Here is a 22,144-nt window from a genome sequence, read left to right on the forward strand (position 1 = left end):
TGCCAGCTGGGAAGCGATTGCAAAAGCGCTTCACAGAACGCGTGTTCCCAATATCCTCTGCAGGATAATAGGAAGCTTCTTCGAAAATCGAGTCTTGACGTACGAAACCGAAACTGGGTTAAAATCTACTGCCCTAACAGCGGGTGTTCCACAGGGTTCTATACTCAGACCTGTGCCCTGAAATGCCATGTATAATAAGGTGTTAACGCTGAAACTACCAGCAGGCGCGTAGATGGTCGGATTTGCAGACGATTTCGTGCTCATGATCACCGGCGAAACAATCAAGGAGGTAAAAGACCTTGCAAATGGTAAATCGGAAGTATGGAGAGGTCAACTTCTACCTGACGCATCTTCCTTTCGGATCGTGGGTGCTTCAAGCAATAGGTTTAAGCTTAAAGGGTGTCCACGATAAAATTACCACTCTATGAAATTCTCTAACCGAAGGTTAAAGGGTAGAATTTAATGAAAATTTGGGTGGATTTAGTTCAAAGAGCACGAGAACAAGGATCTTTCGCATCGTTCAATCGCTAAAACGTTGGAAATCACGAATTCCACGGTTTCGCGAGTGATTAAGCGGTTCGAGGAACGATTGACTACAGATCGGAAGCCCAGAAGTAAAGCAAAAAGCATTCCGTACAACACCAAAAATCCCAACCGCGTAGTTGGGGCCTTCAACCGAAACCCGAACGCCTCCATTCGGGATGTGACTAAGAAGCTGCACTTATGCTGAAGTTTTGTCCAGAAGGCCAAAACTAAGGCTGGGCTTCGATCGTTGAAGGTACAAAAGGCCCCTAATCGCAACGAGAAGCAGAACAAGCCCGCCAAAACCTGTGCCAAGAAGTTGTACCTCAATATGCTGACGAAAGTTGAATGCTGCATCATGGACGACGAAACATATGTGAACGCCGACTTCAAACAGATCCCCGTCAACCTGTTTTTCACGATCAAGGATAAGTTCAGCGTTCCGGAGCATGTCCGCACTCAGAATACGTCCAAATTTGCGAATAAATTCCTGGTTTGGCAAGCCATCTGAACTTGCGGGAAGCGGAGTGCACCTTTCGTGACCCAGGACGCGATGAACCAGGTGTATTTACATGGAAGAGTGCCTCCAGAAGCGACTGCTTCCTCTTTTGAAGGTCCACAACGTCCCAACAATCTTCTGACCGGATTTGGCATCATGCCACTACTCCAAGGAGGTGCTGAAGTGGTATGCGGACAATGAGGTCAATTTCGTGCCGAAAATGTTCAACCCTCCCAACACTCCGGAGCTCCACCCCATCGAGAAGTACTGGGCGATTATGAAGCAGCACCTTCTTAAACGACCTAAGGTAGTGAAGACAGTCGAGGAGCTGAAGAAAATATAGGTTTACATGCAAAAAACGGTTGATTCACAGATTGTGCAACATCTTGTAGCCGGGGTTAAGGCCAAGGTGCGGGCATTTGCGTATGGACTGTATATAAAATACGAGTAAAATGGTAAAATGGAGTTTAATAGTTATTTTTCAATCCTTGAAAATTGGATGGCAACTCGAATTTTGTGAATCAATTTTGTGTGTGGCAATTTCATCGTGAACACCCTTTATCAGCTGGCCTAATTGCCCGGAATGCGTAGATACGAAGAGGCGGCAGCCCTGAGCTGAAGGAGAACAAGACTTGGGCAGTGGTAAGCTTACGTCCGGATCACAGAAAACACAATCAGTAGAGTTGGGGTTCACCATGAAAGACTATGGTCGCTGCAAGGTTCGTTTGGTCGCGAGTATTATCTACGACAAGGTTTGGGCTGGCTTAAGGTTGGCGAACGAGTTTAACATGGCTGTTGATCCGATAGACGTGAACAATGCTTTCCTGAAAATGAATTTTGAAGAGATGCTATATGCAGAGGAAAAAACTGTACGGCTTGAAGCACGGAATTCATACTCAGAGCCAGCGATTCGTCGACAATTCGAGAAGATATAGGAGCATGGTTTTGTTCCGTTTATATTTCACGTTTACCGACTCTGTAGGCAAGGACTTATCGTAATCCTCTACAGGGATGACATCCTTATTGCCAGAAAATATGTTTCAGATGGCATCTGGATCAAAATCGAACTGGAAAGGCTACGCTTCCAAATGAAGAATGTGTTAGAGGTGACGATTTTATTGGAAATGACCGTTAGGAGACCCTTCCGAAAGAGCGTATTCGAAATTTAGCAGGTTGGAGCACTAGGCAAGTACAAGGCCCGTCTGGCAGATAAGCAAGGCCTGAAACGTGTTCTGGGATACCTGATCTACCTTTGAAGTGTGAACGATACGACGTGGGTATATCGCAGGAACGTGAACACGGGAACACTCATCAGCGATTTCGATAACCAAAGATCTGTATCTGGTTAAGAATACATATATGACTTTGAGATTTTATTTCGTAGCACTGAAGTGGTCCAGCGGCGCGAGTCCGATTTTGGGTTGCCAGACGAACTGGGTTCAATTCCCGGTATCGGCAAGCAAACTTTTGGGTTCGAATCCCAGAAGAGGCCGACAGGTAAAATGTTTTTCCTCATATAAGTGACTAATAAGATTGTTCAATAAACACGGATTCCGGAATACCTGTATCAACTAGCCTGACTCGTACTTCAAAAGTATGCCTACACTAACATACGAAGCCATAGGGTTCCGGTACGCTAGTGTACTCTGCATTTGAGATTTATCGAATTAATTAATTTGTCGAGTCATGAGACACATAGATAAACAGAATAACTTTCAATATCCCAAAAAAAACGGCCCACACTGCGAGTGCAGAAATATGTATAAATGTAACTCCAAATTTTAAACAGAGGTGTTTCAACAAATTCGCCCAACACTTTATCGTCGTATGCATATCGGAGAACTGGTTGAAACAACCATAAAAAGAGTGCACGGGGACGTAGTTTCGATTATTGAATAAATTATGGGTTTGACAGTCACCCTGCGAGTGTGTTGATCATGCTCGTTTTTTCTTCGTCTTTTCTTCTGGAAGCCTCGGCGTTTGGCTTCTTCCCAAACCACGATCGGTCGATTGAGATCTGAGACTGTGTGTGGAAGGTAAGTGTCGTTATATTTATTTTCAAACATTCAAAAGTGAGTATTATAATGCTCTTTGATTTAATGAGGCGATTCGAAGCGTCCCCATCCCCTTTCTCTTGGATCCACTTTCTTCTTAGATGGATTCCGCGAAATGAAACCACATGCCAACGAACTCCCCAAAAACCGGAGGGCTCCGTTAAGTGAGGTGAAAGTTGAAGAATCGTTCAACTCATCATCACGGAGCCCTCCTCGAAGCTGGAAAGGGACAATTTTCTTGGCCAAGCATCATCGCGCATAAAAGTCCAACCGAAATGAGTGATTTGCTCCATCACTGAGGCCTATTAAAAACAACATCATCCGTCGCTCGCCGTGAGATGATCGGATGGACAGGAAGAGAGGCGACAAATTTGATTGTCACGTATCATAGATTATTTCTCCATCTCGAGACGATTTGTAATTTCAGGTCACGATTTTGGGTCCGGTGTATAATTTGTCACCGAGCGCAAAGTGGATGATTGCAATCGTCAAATCACTCGGTACGATCCGCGTGATGATGGCTGGGACTATGAACTGTTTCAAAATTACATCGCTCAGTGAGGGAGGAAACAATCTGACAATCGCGATCACAAAACCAAAATAATTTAGTTTTAAAAGCTAGGAGAAACTAAATTTTGCTGTTGTTTGGCAATAAACCGAAAAAAGAATCCAAAGCCTTCGATTCCAGAATTGAAAAAGAAATTAAAGAATACAAAGTTGGTTGCAAGAAGTTTCTAGAACATAAGGCCCTCTAATGATACACCCCGCCCGAATGCAAGGGAAACTTCTTCTTAACTGCAAACCGCGTGAAGGTAAACATAAACATAAACTCACTTTACGACTCGTTCGCCCTCCTTACGGATTTAGCTTCAGGGGGGAACTTGGGCACACAGGAACGAGACAACCGCACACACTACAACTATTCCAGTTCACCTGTCCTTTTAACCTGCAGCTATTAGTGCGATTCCAAGCCATCCATCCAATGGAATTAGAAGCTAGTGCGGCACTTTTCGTCAACGTTCTATCCGACCCAAGAAGTTTGCCGTACATAGTTTTACCTGATTGCCTGGTTGCAATCGGGCCTCTTTTTTGCCCCGGTTCTCTATTCTTTCCGACAACTTACTCGTAAAGACAGTTTTATTGAGGGCAAACGATAGACAGGTAGCGAAAGGAAAAAGTTCCTGCACAGAAAGTCCTGAAAGGAAAACAAACCTCTGTGCCTATATGTATGTGACGAATGCGGCAGAAGAAAAGCCCACTCCACACCATAAAGTGCCACCGTTAGGTTTTCAACCAAGCCCAGGTTTTTTTCCACTCATTCTCGAACAATGATAGTGAATCCAAAAGTGAAACTTTGTTAATGGGATTTATTTGTAAATTTTGCATGGTTCCCTAAATTGTTCGGATACTTTACCTTCTCTGTTGCGGATTTGGTTACATGATGAACGATTTGGGTTGATTTTTGGGTAAGAACAGTTTTCTAAATTGCCTAACAGAAAGGAAAGAAAAGAAATATTTAGGATCAGGAAATCTACTCAAAACCATTTTTTTCCTGCATAAACTGTAATGGAAAATTAATTGGAAGTGAGATGTTTGGACCTAATTCATTCATGGATCATCAGATGTTTGGTTTTGTTATGTCCCACAAGCTTATCATAAACTAGCTGATTTACCCGGCCTTGCTCGGGTTTGCATAAAATATTAATCAAAATGAGTCGTTTGACTTTACGAAATTTTGGTAGCTTTGTATTCAATATGTTTTATATATTTATTATGAGAAAATTTTACCCATGTTGTGCCATGTATATAAGCTTTGAAAGTTTTGCTAGTGTTTTTCAAGCTTTGAATGAGAATATTTACTGTGTTTCCCTTTTTCATATTTTTGAAACACTTATAGTTATGAGGTTCGTTTTCATAGAAATTTAAAATAATTTACCATGAATGCTTTTTTATTTCATCACGAAAAACATTTTATACCCACCCTTTCTTAAAGGAAGCTTTGGCCTTCTATTTTTTTTATCTTCAAATGATTAAACTATATTTTTATCTTTCCCACCCCCCATCTTATGAAATCTCTTTTGGAGATGATCACCTCGGACGCTATATGCCAAATGCTCCCCCGTATGCTATATTCAAGTTTTATTTGTCCAAAAAAATCTTAGAAGGCTTCCGAAACTTGACGTAGCTCGTGGCCTTCAAGTCTTCCAAGCCAACGGCCATGAGTTCGAATCCCAGTCACGGCATACACAGTAAACTTTTGTGGTTTAGTGGTTTAAGCATTTGTGAGATGCTAGCCCTCATATACTCGAAAGATATACGCTTAGAATTAAGTAAAAGGAATCTTTTCGAGGAAACATTAAGTTTCATTGAGATCCTGTATGTGTTTGTATTTGTGTTTTTAAACTTGTTGAAGACTCATTATGCATGTTTTCAAATGGATGTGTACTTTTCGTTGTTTTTCCCACACCGTTTTATGATCAGTTTTTCTTAAATGTTCCAAGTTCCACTAATAGTTTTTTGAAGTGATCTAAAAGAAATTATCTCGGAACCCAAATCTCCCATTTTATGATGTTATAACAAAAGATTTTTTTTCTATTTTTCCATTTTTGGAAAAAACAATCTCATTAAATATTGTGAAGAGCGATAAAGTAAAAATTCTTGGAAATAATTTGATTGAATTCGCAGTACTTAACGGTTTAAGTTTTCGCATAATTTGATGGTCAAATTGAACACATCGATTATCAACATATATACAAAAGTTATAGATTGACCGATGAAATTAAATTGTATAATACTTGAAATCTCAAACTTAATTTCAAATAAAGTTTCTCGCGTTGGATTTGGTTTTACCAGTTAATGAACGTTAAATTTTGGAGTCCTCCATTTAGATTTCTCGACGGCTTTCAAAGCGTTTAAATCACAGCGCTTATCTTATAACTCTGAATTTAATTATTTTATCTTTCTCTACGAGGAATTCTAAAAATACGAAAATGGTTGGTTGGATTGGTGCATGGTGGATTTTAAAAAAAAGCTTAATCCGTTTTCAGCACTCAACCCTAATTCATAATGAAGATAAATCATTGCATCCATACTTCACACACTGTATATTCTTATAGACTCCAAAGCCCTGCAGCAGTGGTAGGGAGCACTGTGAAAACCACTACAATTCATGTCAATACATACTTTACAGGTTAGTTGTATTTTTTAAATCCGAAATGTTAGCTCATTATTGCATCCAAAATTCTCGTATCTACCGGTACCACGTGCTTTCAGCAGTAGAATGTACAAAAAACACCCGCCAAAATTTCTCCTTTCAAATCTTTAACGCTCAGCAAGCTTTGATTTGCTTTCCAGTACACGTCAACTCTGGATAGTCGTTTCTTACGCCCGACCCATGGTGATGGTAAAAACAACCCGCCAAAGGAAACGAAAATCTGCTGCCAAATGGGTGCCATGACTTTTGATTTGTGGGAATAAAAACGAAAGTTGTATGGGAGGGTCCATTTTCTTAGGTGGGAGGTGCTCAGAACTATCACTAAAACCTTACCCTGGTCCAAATACATCTCTGTACCAAATTTCAGGCTGATCGGTTAAGCGGTGTCGATTTGTATAAGGTGCATACAAACATATATAGTCCAACTCATCTTTATATATTAGATATATTCAAAAGACATATTCTGACTCAAATACAATGTTGGTTAAAAAAAATCAGAATTGGAATAAATAAAAATATTTTCCACAAAGAAATTAAGTGTAGTTCAAAATTCCTGCTGACCATCGAACATTATTGTTGAACACTTGAAAGCTCAACCTAAAAAATTTAATGGGAATCCCAGAATTCTCACCAAATATTTCAACCATTTCTTGAAAATTGAAGATTTTTTATCCTATAAATCATTTATGAAACATCATTGTTTCGAGGAAAATATCAAAGTTTTGAGGAAACATTTTTATCCCAGAGTGATTTTTTATCCTACTTAAAGTATAGGGTGATGGAAAACGGATAAAACTTCATAGCAATTTTATATGCCCCAGTTTTCATATATAATCAGAAAAATATTGATTGTAGAATAAGTTTCATGTTGTTTTGTTGAACTTAAGAAATTAAACCCTACAGAACCATCTGTATATTAAGGTTACCTACACATTTTGGAAATTAATTGAGGTTTCTGTTTCTGAAATTTAGAAGAATCTTTAGAAATTTACTAACGGAAAACCTAGGAAAAAACAAGCATAAATTGTTTTGGAGGGAGACAGGGAGATTTTCCGAGAAATAAAAACAAAGTACTCCAACAACAAGATGCACGGTAGTTGCGTGAGCTGACAGCAACTAAACCACACGCGCTCTCTCAAATGGTTTATTCACTATGCTGTCAACCCACCCAACAAAACCGTCGATTTCTGCTTGTGCGTTCGATTTTATCTGTTCTGATTATCCCGCAAAAAGAGAGAAGATTTGCTGAGTTTGAAATCCTCTCCTATAGAGCTATAGATTTAGTTGGTGTTGTGTTGAGTTGGCCTCGTTGTCAGACACCGGAGAACGAATTCGGAGGGCATGGGTTAGATTCTTAGTCACAACGTTATTTTTTTTTCGTATGGTCCAATGTCCTCGTTTTAGCTCAAAAAATTTATTCTTGTATATTTTACTTGTTTGAGGGTAAATGAATCGCCTCCATTTCTGTGCTTTACTTTATATTGGTAAGTTTTATCCGATCATTTCATCAGCCTTATAAGTTTGAATAACTATGTTGTTTTTAAGATATTGTTTTTTGTTTATTGTTTATTTAAAATAAAATCATCTGACACATGTAGGTGTCTTAATGATCTACTTAATAATATTTGTACATAACATGATACTTTTCCTAAGTTCTTAGTTGATCACTCAAGTCAGATTCAATGCGGCGTCTAAAAGTTGAAATGGATACATTGAAGTCGAAGATATTAAAATAACGTAAAAAGCATGATTTCGCGGAACGGAGAGGGTCGTTTCTGCAATATCGCGTGCTTCTTGGTTCCAGAGAGAGCCAATTCCTATTGCGCAGGGTTCTTTTTGGAGCATAAATATTGCAGCGAGAGAGTATCCAAGAGCAGTTAATTTCGTTCCGAAGAATCTTTGCCACGACCATCGATTGACCGATGGAACGACGATCCGACAACGTATGAAGTCCAAGCAGGGCACATCGATCGCACCAGACAGCAATACAAAGCTCGCAAGCAAATCGGATCAGTGAATTCTTTGCTCAAACGCATAATGAATCCCAGCATACGATTTGCCTTCTCGAGTACCACAGAATAATGACGCTTAAAAATCATACGGTTGTCCAATAAAACGCCATGATCCTTAATCTCGTCAACACGATGCAACTGCTCGCCCAGGATATTGTAGTGATGCATGAAAGGATTTTTCATACGCCCAAATGTGATAATACAGCACTTCGCTACGCTCAAAACAAGTAAATTATTAGCGCACCAGTTCACAACTGTGTCCAAGAAGCGTTGCAATTCATAACAATCAGCTTGGTTGTTTATGACTAAAAATATTTTCAGGTCGTCCGCGTATAGGAGAACTCCACATTCATTGAGCAAAAAATTAATGTCGTTACAGAATAGTGTAAACAATAAAGGACCCAAATTGCTGCCTTGGGGTACCCCAGACTTTGGAGTAAAGTCAGAGGATTCAGCAGAACCAATTCTTACAGCCAATCGACGATCCGTTAGGTAGCTTCTGATCCATGCACACAATCCTTCGGAAAAGCCAAGTCGATGCAATTTTTTCAGGAGAATATCGTGGTTAACAGAATCAAATGCTGCCGAAATATCGGTATATATCGCGTCAATTTATTCCCGTCATTCATATTGGATATGCAGAAGTATATGAAAACCATCAGCGTTTAGGAAAAATCCGCAGAGATTCAGTTCCGGCAAGTTGAAAACATGACATCGTTGACGATCCTCTCAAATACTTTCGAACAGGCAGCTAGCGATGTGACTCCGCGGAAGTTAAGAACATCTTGCTTGTCACCTTTTTTGTATACTGGGCTCATAAGCGATTTTTTTTCAGATGGTAGGAAATTTTTGCTGTTGGAGAGACTGATTGAAAATGCGCATAAGTGGTTATACCAGCAAAGAGCGACAGTTTTTCAATACGCATGCCTGTATTCCATCCTGACCAGCTGAAGTGGAGTTCTGGAGATATACCTGGCTAAACGTTCACCGGGCGAATTACGCGCTTCTGTACGCGGCCAAATAGGCGAGAGTTATAGACAGGCCTGTGAATATCAACAAATTTCGACCAGAGCGTCTTTGACGAGGCGTTGAATTGAGAGAGGAATTTCTACTGGTTACAGCTATAAATGTGTTAAACAAGATGTTCTAGAGGTACACAGAAGATGGAGGCGGACCTTCCGATAAACAATTCAGCTACAGTACACTGGTTACAATTCGCACTGCCATTGAAACAGCGAACCGAAGCTAGGCTGACCAAGGGGATACGGAACCGCACAGTTGTTACCCTGGACGTGAAGAACGCCTTTAACAGCATCAGTTGGGTGCAGATTGCTTCGTGGCCCACCCGGATAAGGATTCCGGCATATCTCGGTAGCCTCGTGGAAAGCTATTTGCATAATTGTCAGCAATCGTATACATATGATCAGCGAGGGAGTGTGACCGATGTTGCTCTTCTATAATGGAAATGCAGCTCTTTGCCATCGTAATGATAAAGGTAGTGGAGAATTGAAGGCGCTTTAACAGTCTGCGTCTGTCTCACAACAAAACACCAGCCTCATCTCTACGCAAACGAGAGCGGAAAGTCTTCCCAAGGATCTTTTAGAACACCTTGAACATTCGATGCAGCAAAAGAAGTGTGACTACTGTCTAGCGGCCTGGCAAGTGAGCTTATACAGTATGATCCATAAAAAATGCAATCCGTTTTTGGGTTGTTTAAGATGATTTTTGAGGATTTGTGTGTATACCTCTAACCTTCATCTTTCAATTTACGCAAACAATGCAGTAGTACACGATACGCAGTGGCCGTAGAGTACCAACTGGCGACTGTTAACTGCGTAAAATGTTCTCTCCTTGCTGGACCATGTCCACGAAAGGCGGTTCTTGAAGGGCACGGTCTACATGCCCTGTAAAAGTGGTTAAATCGGTTAAGACGAAATTAAAGTGGAATCCATTAAAATCAATCCACAGGCTGACTTAGGAAGCTAATGTATCGAATTCTTGGTCAAAGATGACTTGAAGGCAAAGGCAAAAGCGAAGCTTCATTTGTTTCACGTCTGCCGTTTAGAACAGCTTTGCTAGGGAATCTCAAACCGACGTCATCTACACCGGCCTGTCCGCGGCTTTTGACAACGTGAACCACAAAATAGCTATCGCCAAGCTATATCGTATCGGTATTTGCGGCTCTTTACTGGAATGGTTCCATAGCTACATATTGGATGGAAACTTATTGTTCGAACAGGTGAATCAATTCCCTGCCTCTTCCGGAGTGCCTTAAGGGAGTCTTCTAGGACCCATAGTATTCCTGATCTACTTCAACGACATGCTGTTGCTTCAACGACGTGTTGTTGCTTCTCGATGGACCAAAATTTGCGTATGCCGACGACTTAAAATTGTTTCATCCCATCAACAGCCCCGATAATGTCAAAGTCTTGCAGAATTAGTTCAACATCTCACCGCCTGGTGTGAAGTTAACTGTCTTTACTTGAATCGCAACAAATGTTCCCGGTGTCGGCTGAGTATTTTCTTGGACAAGAGGCAGTTGCCCGAGTTGAGCATAAAAGACCTTGGTGTGATTCCGGACAAAAGAATTGGATTTCAAGATCCAAAAAACTACATCATTGATAAAGCTTCCAGATGCCTGGGTCTTGTATTCCGCATGACAAAAGAATTTAAGAAGGTATTAACTGTCTCACCTCGGTCTATCGACCCTCAAATATGCCTTGGCTGTTTGGTGCCCTTACTACCAAAATGGCTCGGAGCGTATCGAGGCCATCCAGAGTCGCTTTTTGGGATTCGCTCCCCGGAACCTGAACTGGCAAGACCCGTTCCGACTTCCCAGCTACGAAAGCCGCTGCAACCTAATCGACATCGGCACGCTGCAAGCCCGCCGGACCACAACACGGGCTCCTAAATATAGTCCCCGATCTGCTATCATCAAGAACCGATTGCCCCGCACTGTTAGAAGCACTTCAACTCAGCGTACGACCTCGAGGCTTGAGGAATCGTGATCTCCCGCTCTATACTCCTCTCCAACAGAACAACTACGGAGCTAATACAGCGCTAATTGGTGCAATAAGGACGTTTAACAGCTTCTTCGACCATTTTGATTTAGGCCTTTTCCTTGTATTTGAAGCTTGTCTTTAACGTTTAACCTATCATTAGGATCAATATGTAATCTGTTGATGCACAATAAACAACAAACAATATTAAACGTGAACACTAATGTCTTTATGAACATTTTGAAGAATTGAACCCGAGATGGAGTCCCATGTCGCACCTCGAAACGGCTGTACCTGGCTGGAGAGGAATATGACGTTTTGATCTAAGGAGCTTTTGAGCAGTCCGGAATTGAAATACCTCGACTATTCAATATGGGCGTATGTTAAAGCGAAGGCATGTGAAGTGTGGATACTCTCACCCAAGTATCGATTCTCTGTTGGCTTCCATCTCTAAGACGTGGTCTTCAAGGTCAGAGGCTTATGTTGCGGAGCTATGCTCCCGATTCCAATATCGCCTATAGAGAGTTGTCGAGAACAGAGGTGGACACATCGAGTGAGTGTTTCGTTATATTTGTATTTATTTCTATGCTTGAAAAAATAATTTAGCGAATATTGTGATGATAGATTTTTGCCATTTTGTATGGATCATACGGCACAAACACATCAAAGAATGCTTCATGGAGTTCTACCACGGGTTCAAACATGCAGTCCCGCAACTTAGTCTGACTTTCAATGGCTCGATCGACTTTCAGCTGTGTAAAATGCTACAAGCTTCCCGGCGTTTTGAAAGCCTTAATTATGAAACTTTTGATAATTTAGGAAAACTTTATCGAAGTTCAAAGTTCAAAAGTTTAAGAATTCAAAACTGTATTACTGTCAAGAACAGTAAAATGCTATAAGCTGGGAAGGCTGGCATTGCTGAGGTCTTTGAAGTTTTCCGTTCAGATTGCTGTATCATCAAAAATAGAGTTTTTATTTGTGGCATTTTAGATGAAGGGTGCCATATTCATTTAACATGCACACTGTTTTGAAACTCAAAATCTCCATGTGTCGCTTGTGGACTCAGAATCAGCTGGGTCATGTAAATACAGTTTTTCTTTATTGGAAGACTTTTTAAACCTTCTGATATCGAACAGTTTAGCATACCCAGGTCAGACCCTTTAAAAGCTGGAAGTGATTTTGAATAATGCTAGTCGCAATCATCGTCATCTCCGCTGTTTCCAGTTCATGAATTGAGGTTACTCTCAGGGATTGTCCATAAATCAAATGCCTACACTATACACATAGTATGACAGTTTTAAGCATATCGGGCACATCTGAACTTGATTTTTTGTGTAAATTCAATCGTTCACACAGTTTCTGGACGGCCCTTGAAAATAAATTTTAGTGCGTGTTTATTGCGCTACTCCAGAGTCACACATCGAGAGCCCAACTTCAATCTGTTGTGGCCACTGAAACCGAATTGAAAAAAAACACACACAACATAACAAAGAGGTCGATCTGGAGACCCACCATCTCTCTTTGCTCCGAAAACCCTGACATGGGCTTGAAAAATGGAAATAAAGAAAACCCGTGACGCAGATGAGAACCGAGCATAAATTTTAATGTTCATTCATAAACAAATCACTTTTCGTATTCTCAGTGTCCCGAAATCAAGCTTCAGCATGGCCCAGGCGCGTTAACAGTATCACGTTCTGTCTTCCCGCCGCCATCATTGGGGTTTATTGCTGCCGAAAGCTTTTCGCTTTCCGATGATGATGATGATGCTGTCCTCCAATATATCTATAGGTACTGATGAGGTTACCGTTTTTTTTCTCTCTCTCAAAAATGCCTTTGAACTTTATTCCAAGAGGACATAAAACTAAATCAATGCGATATACATATTTTGGGCAGCTTTCTTCTCGTTGAATCGTTTCCTAGAAATGGAACCGATCGTAAAATCGTTATTTGTTCTTGGATTTGGTCCGTATCGAATGAATTGGGTGAGAAATTCATTGAATTGTTTGTTTAACGTTTTCCTTGTTATGGAAGACTATATTATCAAAAAAATACGTATACCTTCGAAGTCTTGTCCAAGTAAGTCACATAGATACTGAATGTTGTACACTGAAAGTTCACATTAGATTGAATAAAAATTACTCGAGTGAATTGGAAATCGTTTGTTTGTGAGAACTTGATTTGGACTTTTGAACGAACATGAATATTCCATACAAGTATCATACAACATTTTCGTGGTTTCTTAGCGACCGGTAAAGTTAGAAAATCAATTTTCAGAATCGTACCTTTTAAATCTGTAGCATGATAAAACAGCATACCGAAAAGCGGCTGATTTATTCAATAGTTTGCATAGAGCCCAATGATGCAGCTATTTGAACGCACTTCAACAAAATATTCAATCCGAACCAACTCGATTTTCAACTCGAAACGTAAGTCTATACTGAGACAAAAAAATGTTTCTTACATTAACAATAAAGCAGACTCATCCTAGCTATTTGTCGAAAACTTTCACAGTGTATATCTTTTGAACGCAGTATGACGCAACAAACGTAAAAACAAAACAAGAACGCCAATTACCGGTAAAAATCTCACCCGAATTCACAATAGCGATATCTGATATACGTAGAAAGATTTTAACGCTCAACGAATCGAAAAGTTGTGGCCGTAATGGAATACTAAACTCATTCTTGGAAAATGTGTGAGTGGCATCGTGGAGCCCTTACACATCATCTTCACGTCTTTGATTCGTGCCCGATTATTCCCGAAGTTTTGGAAAATCTCGCATGTTACACCGATACACAAGAACGGTTCCAGGCTCACCGTTGAAAACTATCGTGGTGTTGCAATTCTTTCTGCAATACCCAAATTTTTTGAGAGTATCGTATACGATAAGATTTATCCGTGCATTGAAACGAAGAATTCCGTCGGAGGTTCAGCATGGTTTTCTCAAAAAACGCTCAACCGAAACGAACATGACAGAGTTTGTCTCGAGATCCTCACAGTGGATGATGCAAGGTTCCTTTGCCTTTGACGTGATCAACATAAACGTTCTTCTATCGGTATTGTGCAAGAATGAAATAACCGATTCATGTCATCAATGGATTCGTTCGAACCTAATCAAAAGAACGCAATACGTCAAACTGGAGAACAAGAGATCCAGTACTTTCTCGGTCAACAGTGGTGTGCCACAAGGGAGTCATTTGAAACCCCTTCTTTTCATCATTGTTATGAACGAATTTCTAGAAGTGATGACTAATGTGTTCGTGCTGGTTTATGCCGATGATTTGAAAATGTTTTGCCTATTTGTCACCCAAAGCATTGTGTGACTCTGCAAAATGACCTACACAGGTTCTTACAGAGTGTTGCAGTAGATCAGTAGATTCGGCCTGAAGATAATTTCCTCGAAATGCATCACTCATGAATACCAATTAGAAAACGACTGCATTATGGCTCGGCAAAACTCACTGAAAGACTACATACATTCAAAACACACAGAAAAAGTTGTATCAAACGCGAATTCTATCTTCGCAATGGTCAGTAGAAACTGTCACGAGCTGGATGATCCCTATACAATTGTTTCAATCTACATTGGATAATTTAGGACGGCCATTGAATACGTCGACATTGTGTGGCAACCGTACTACAACATACACAACAACAGACTAGAGAGAGTTCATCAGAAGTTCTTGAAATATGCTTTAAGAAATCTTGGGTGACAAGCATAAATGCCTGAGTATCGAGTCTTGTGCGTGCTGGTAGGTTTTGACACGCTGGAAACCCGAAGGAAATCGATCGACGTATTGTGTTGGAAGGAATTTGTTGAAACCCACGATTGGCAATTCGCGTATTGGTGGAATTAACATTCGCTTGTGTAGAGTGTAGCTATGTAAGGATCTGCATTTTCAACGGGTTATGGGCCCCGATACGTCTGGATTAGAAGAAAGGGTTAGCACCAGAGTTCTTCTCTCTCAAGATTTTCGATTAGCAAGTGAACGCGCGTCCAGGGTAGAGGAGATCGTCAGAAACAGGAACCAACCAGCGCAGAGTGAACATCCAGCGGTGCCATTGGAGTTCGAAGACGGCAAGGCAGGTTCTGGAAGGGTTACTCTCGATGCCGCCTCAAGCTATGCTGCGGATAGAAGCGTGAGTTACTTGCTGACAACCGGAATGTAGACTTCGGGGATCCGAAGCCGAGATTGCTCAGAGCAGAGGAGAAGTGGTCCAGTCCAGCAGGAGATTTAGCCAGAAGCGAAGCTTGGATGAAGCTGATGGCCCTGAGGATAACACTCGTGGTGTTGTGCTACGCTGCAGTCAACTTTCGAAAGCTCGCAATCAAGTGATGGAAGGGCGTTCTGGAACTTTGGGGAAGTTTGTTTGGGCATCAGTCAGTTGTCAGTCTCACCTTATTGCCAAGTTCAGAGCCAAGTCGGACAACGGCTTCTGCCGGGGAACAAAATTGGAAGGAGCAGCTCTCTAAAAGAGTTCGTCTTGCGATATTCAGCGTTGTGCTGCGGTTAGCACATGGGACTTAGATAAAGAGAAAAGATACGCCAACGATCACGCAAATTGTGTAGCCAATGATTGAAATTGAAACCGGGATCAGAAAAGCCCGATTTGCGTTTGCGAGTCTTCGAAAAATCTGGCGCTCACGCTAGATCTCTCTACGAAATGAAATCCGGGTATTCAACTCAAACGTCAAATCCGTATTGTTTTACGGGTATGAAGCTTGGCGCAAATATGCGGTGACGACGCGAAAATTGCAAGTTTTTGTGAATCACTGCCAGCGGAACATCATTCGCGCTTGGTGGCCTGACAACTGGATCTCAAATGTGGAACATCACCACCGGTGTCATCAAAGGGCGCTGGAAATCGAAAGTCGGGAACGTAAGTGGAGATGGATTGGACACATGCTGCGAAGAGATGAGAACGAGATTTGCAGAGAGGCGCTTGACTGGAATCCAGATGGGCATCAAAAAAGAAACAGGCCCAGAAGCTTGTGGCGGCGAAATTGACGAAAACCTTGGCAGGCAGCAAGTAAAGACGCTGGCTCCAGATCGCCAGCAGTGGAGATCTTTTATTTCAGCCCTATGCATCGGTCAAACGGCGCCGGACCCTTAGGTAGGTAGGTAATGATTGAAATTGTGCTGAATTGTGCTAAATTGTGTTCAATTGTGCAGGAAAATTAGTAAATTTGAATTAAAATCAGAGAAATCATTGCTCAGAGAAAGAAAAAATGTACGAGTTGTTGCTAATTGTGCAGTAATAGCAAAACAAAGAATTCTCTCTTTATTGCTATCCCTGGGCTAGAATGTGTCTGCTGAATTCCGATGGCTGGAAGAATTTTTTTGGTGTTGCGGAAAGCTTGCCATGGCCAATGCTCTCCAACATTCTTCATCTGAGAATTGAGGGGAAATTTTGAAACTCACGATTGGCAATTCGCGTATTGACGATCGCTAGTGGAATTAACAATCGCTAGTGTAGAGTGTAGCTATGTGAGAACCTCACTGAGATAGCAAATAAACGATAGATCTGTTCCACCACTGAAACCTGCGTTTTCAACCAATTTCACCATTGGAATATATAATTCGTCGTACTTGTCATCTCTAATAACTTATTAAGAAGGCCGCAGCAGTTTACGAAGCGTAAGGCCGTTTCAACCAGCTAATCGGATCCAGAATTAAGCTAGAAATGAACCACACCGAATGATGGCATTTCGCAAAGCAAACGTCGATATTATTCAATTAAGCATGACCAGAGAACAAATTAAAAGCGCTCTTCCACAAATTAGCCAATAAAGTAGTTTCTAAGTGTTATTGATATTATAGAATAAAATGAAGGGCTAAAGCTTAGGATCCAAACAATAAACTAAATATAGTATTGAACTTTTATCTAATTTTTTGGATCAATTCCGAATGAAACTTCTATGCAACTTGAGTATAGTCGATAATTTTCATTTTTATTTTTACATTATCTTAGAGACTTTTTCAATTGTGTTATTTTTGAGAAAGTGAACAGAAAATGGATTATCGACGATAAGAACTAAAATCGACTTACGGAGAAACTTCTGCCGTTAAAGCCAAGGTTCGCGTAAGTTTATAAAATTAGAATTTGAACCAATACAAATAATGGAAATGTCTAATTTTATTACATCAAGGCAATGATAAAAAAATAAATAAAAACACTACACCTGTTGTTTCTGCAGATAAAAAATGTTCAACGGTACTCATAAAAAATTATCATTCTCGTGAAACGTCAACACCTTAGCTCAATCACCACTAGAGGTATAAATTTTTATGAACCAAGTTACCCTTCGCACTAATGCCCTTCAAATTTAATGTTTGTGTATACACATTTGACGAATTATCGATTAGCTAGGGCTGAAGCCAACAATCATTCGGAAATGTTTAGGTAGGTCCCTTCAGCTAAAAACCTGTTTCGATATGGGGCCCTCAAAATGCAACACTCTTCCCTTCGCTTATCGGCATGAACTGATCACCTTTTCCCTCCTGGATTCAAACATCAACATCAAAAATGTATTGCTGAAAGGTGCATTTATTGGTGCAGGTCCCGAGAAACCACCGGTTGCCCAATTTTTGTTTTCTTTTCGTTATCTATATCCTTCCTACCATCATGAGGGATTGCGTGCGTTGTAAAAGGAAATACATTGCCGGAAGGTTCGACAAATTCGGATTGACAACCAAGTTAGAACGTACGGCTGATTACATGCCATTAACTGGCAAAACCTACCCCGGCTGATTGCTGCCAGGTCAATACAAAGTATGTACACATATTTTGTGGGACAAGGGAACGATGTAACTTCCATCAATTGAGTATGAACTTTGCTATTTGGAACAAACGAATATCTTATTATAAGACTTATTTTTCAATACGTCCATGATTCGGTTGACAAATTGTTGAGACATTTCCGAAGATAAATTAAGACCCCAAATTAAAGGTCGAAAGTCGTGAAATGTGGAAATACCTACCGGCCTCAACCAGAACGATAGGTATCAGCATCGTTCCGCTAAAGTCTAAATAATTGGAACAGATTTATGGCTTCATGGAGCCTGTGTCGTTCTAAGGAAAGCACAGGAAACAATATTTTTGAATCACAATTGCGGATACGAAACGGTCGAGGAACAACCCCCCTTTCTGGATCACTTGTGTTGGGGTTGTAGGAAGATTTGATCGGAGTGATGTTGGAGCAAAACACAAAAAAAATCCCGTGAAACCTTTAACTAGATGAGTTAATTATGATAGCCGGAGGGGTTCGGGGAGCGAACAAAAAATACTTATGCATGGTTTCACACCTTTTTCACAATAAACAACATCAAATGGTTTATAGGGGGAAACAGACAAAAAAAAGAGTCACAAACCGCGAGACATTTCCGGGGTTTATTGAACAGTGGACAAGCGGCAAATATCTAGATACAACTTGTTTTTTTTCGGAGGATGAGGACCCGAAAGATCGGCATTGATCGACCCAAGCTTATGGGTTTCAATTTAAAAGATGAACACCAACTATTCTGTCGCGCGAATGCAATACAATATGCAAATTATCAAATCAGTACTCCCCTTAATAACCCTTTTCTTCCCAAGAGGTTTGAAAAATAGAAATATTAGTTTACAACTAAAATTCTAGAACAAAATATGCATAATTTTCATATGCACTTCAATAATCCAGTTGATAAATTCGGGAAGATAACAACACATAAGGCTATGATCATTAAGTATCCGGGCACTTTATTTTGGTGATAGCTGCGTTAATAGAGCTCGGATATGCAAAAATTTAGTAGCGTTGTGTTGGTTATGAAAAGGACTATCTTGCTTATTTTTGATAGATTTTTAAGTTTACGTGTGTATGAGATATTTACTATGCAAAAAGACATGATAAAAATAATTTTGCACAAATTTGCTCCTTTTGCGCATTTTGTGCCTCGAAAATTCTTCATTGTTGACTCGAAAGCTCATGAACTGTTGATTTTTTTCTGATTTTTTTTTTTTCGTACCAAATGGTTATTAAGTATAAGGAGCCACGAAGTTCAAATCAACTATCGGAGTGCAACTCTTGATCTTAAATATGGTGAAAAGTTTATGGTTATTTGGGGTAACTGAATGGAGACTCCCTACATAATGCAAAAAATCCATTTCCGGCAGAGGCAAAAAGTTTTGCCTGACTAGTAGACACCAAGTAAATAACTAATAATGATCAGATCCAAAGATCGCAATCTGTGCATCCGGTTTTTACGCAATATGACAGATGTGTTCTGATGGACAAAAAAATTTATGTTAAAACCGGATTTAAGAGATCAATTTCTTCGAGAAACCAACTCATGAAAAGGTTCTAACCAGATTCCAATTGCTTTTTCCAGGTGAGTTTGTGTAAAATATCATGATTTTGCAAAGGTTTTGGTTCTGTGGTAAAAAAAATAAATCAAAACATGACTGAAAAAAGTATGCAAAGATAAAAAAGAGATTTTATGAAAAAGTTAGAGTATTTCTTGAAATCATTGAAAAATATTTTTTTTATATTTTTAGTTTAAATGTCATATTAACACCTTCATTTCCTCTATAGAAAGTTTTTCGATCAAATGAATAGTTTTTAAAATACACACGTTTGTAACTGCCCGGATACTAAATGATCATAGCCTTAGGGTGCCAATGAAAAATAAGAAATAACGGCAAAAATACATAAAATTTCATCACATCATTGATCACAAACTAAAACGTTCCTATTTTGTAAAATGTTTTTTGAGTATATCTATCCCTCAAAAGTCAAACTATTGAAATTTTTGAAATTTCAATTTTTGCCTTTGACAATGGCCGCCATGACACTTGGCGCCAGGAAAAAACTGAATATTACGTTTTTTGAAAAACCCATTTTACTTTCAATATTTTTTTCAGACCAGTGATTATTTCGAAATACCTAATCTGAAGAGAAAAATCTTTTGACAGAATAATTTTTATGAGTATTTATAAAATGCTTAGTAAAATTAAAAGTACGTTTTACGTCAACTTTACTTATTCAAAAATTTATATGTTTTAGTTGAAATCTAAGTTAACCATCATCTGATTTTGCTTACACAAGCAACCTTCTGCACGTCAGTATTTTTTTTTTTGAGAATAATTCTGAAAACTTGTGAATTTATTGAACTTCAAATAATGACTCGATTCAAATTTGAAACAAATCCAACTTTCAGCAGCAGCTTTTGATCTGCCGAGAAAAAACTAGCGAATCAATTTTCTTCAAATTTTCAGCAATAATTCTTCACTCATAACTGCACATTCAGTGAAAAAATAAAGTTGATCCAAAGCGCCCAGTTCATATGCAAGTTGTGCGAAGTTGTGGATCACCTGTGCTACCATGGGAAGGAAAGGGTTAAGATAGAAAAATTAAATATCGGGTTCCAAAAATTACACCCAGTACTGAAATAAGGATGCCTATTAAAAATTCAGTTAGGATGATTTAAATTTTCAATTATTGGTTAGTGCTTTTTTTATGAAGAATTTAATGAAGAATTGATTAATCTAAAACTTAGTTCTTTTAGAAATGATACACTTTCTTTTGCTAATAGCTCGTTCTCTAGTAATTGGACATTCAAAATTTTGACAGCATTTTTTTGGCTGTAAAAAGTACTATCCGACCTATTTTTTTTTTTCAAAATTTTAAATTAACGCGTTTTTGAGATACTTACGATGCAAGAGAAAAAGATAAAAATAATTATGCACAGTTTCCTTCAGTTGATTATTCAAAGAATTACTGTATGTGAGTGGTGGAAAAGTATGCAAACATTGTCAAAAATATCCACAAAGTTCAAATCAAGCATTGAAGTGATGCACATGAGCGGCAACTACGGTTAAAGGTCATCAGAGAAGTCAAGTCTCATTTTTTATTTTTTATTTTCAATAAGCAAAAACTGAGGTTAGATCGCTGAAATGTCCAAAATATTTTTCTCCGATAAGCTAAAAATATTTCCTAGTTATGAGTCATTCAAACCTAACCTCAAACAACATTTTTATGCTGGTTCCAGAGCTCATAAGCTGTATAGCCGGTACCGATGTTCTGGGACAGATGATTTCTGATGAACGACAACACTTATGAAATACCCTATTTCAAACAAATTCCAGCGTTTGAATCCTACACCATGTCTTTTCGTGGCAAGGTCCCGCATATATTAAAGTATGTATTTGCTGGTTGTTTTGTATAAAATATAATGATTTGCCAAAATTCTGTTCCTGTGGAAAAAAACATCAATTTTCAAAACTAAAACTTTGGTTTTCTATGTTTTTAAAAGCCTAAAAAGAGTAATCTGTGCTGCAAGAGCAAATGTGCTCGTACTTTGGCTGAGTTCAAAAGACTTTGTATTTCACACATAAAAAGAGTAGGTTTTTAAAAATAAGTTATAAGGGAAGAATGTAAAATTTGACGCAATTGCCAATAATAATAGTAAGGAGACAAGCAAATCATTGTTTTCGTCCGATGATGATGATGATATTTGCTTTTATTATTGATTTTTTGTGGCCTTCTGCCATCAGTAAAGTAGAGTTAAAAATCAAGAGAATGTCTACATATGTTTGAGCCACGCGCGCGAAATAGTATTAGATTATAAAAAAAAAAAAAAAAAAAGAAAAAGAAAAAAAAACTAGTTTTGAATGTGCATTGCAAGCACAAATCAGAAATCAGCCCCGTTTTTTAAGTTTTATTTGTATACTGATTCTGATAGAATATTCATTCATATTAAAATTATCATAAAGATAACTCGACCAGCTCAAACCTGTGTAGGGGAATGAGGTGGGACCATCATCATCATCATCATCTTGTATGTGCCCTTCGCAACCTTCAATCT

General features: G+C 39.3%; 1 protein-coding gene across 1 annotated transcript in view; it reads right to left on the reverse strand.

Moving 5' to 3' along the window:
• Positions 1–4,489: 4,489 nt before the first annotated feature.
• The window catches only part of LOC129759751 (tyrosine-protein kinase Btk29A-like), a gene marked incomplete at its 3' end in the record, with an annotated part of 34,384 nt that continues 16,729 nt past the window's right edge, over positions 4,490–22,144 (reverse strand). The window contains exon 5 of the mRNA XM_055757270.1: positions 4,490–4,564. Within this exon, the coding sequence (XP_055613245.1) occupies positions 4,490–4,564 (75 nt within the window). The remainder of the gene's footprint in view (positions 4,565–22,144) is intronic.

The sequence above is a fragment of the Uranotaenia lowii genome, unplaced genomic scaffold (genome assembly GCF_029784155.1).
Source record: "Uranotaenia lowii strain MFRU-FL unplaced genomic scaffold, ASM2978415v1 HiC_scaffold_263, whole genome shotgun sequence".
NCBI classification, from domain to species: Eukaryota; Metazoa; Arthropoda; class Insecta; order Diptera; family Culicidae; genus Uranotaenia; species Uranotaenia lowii.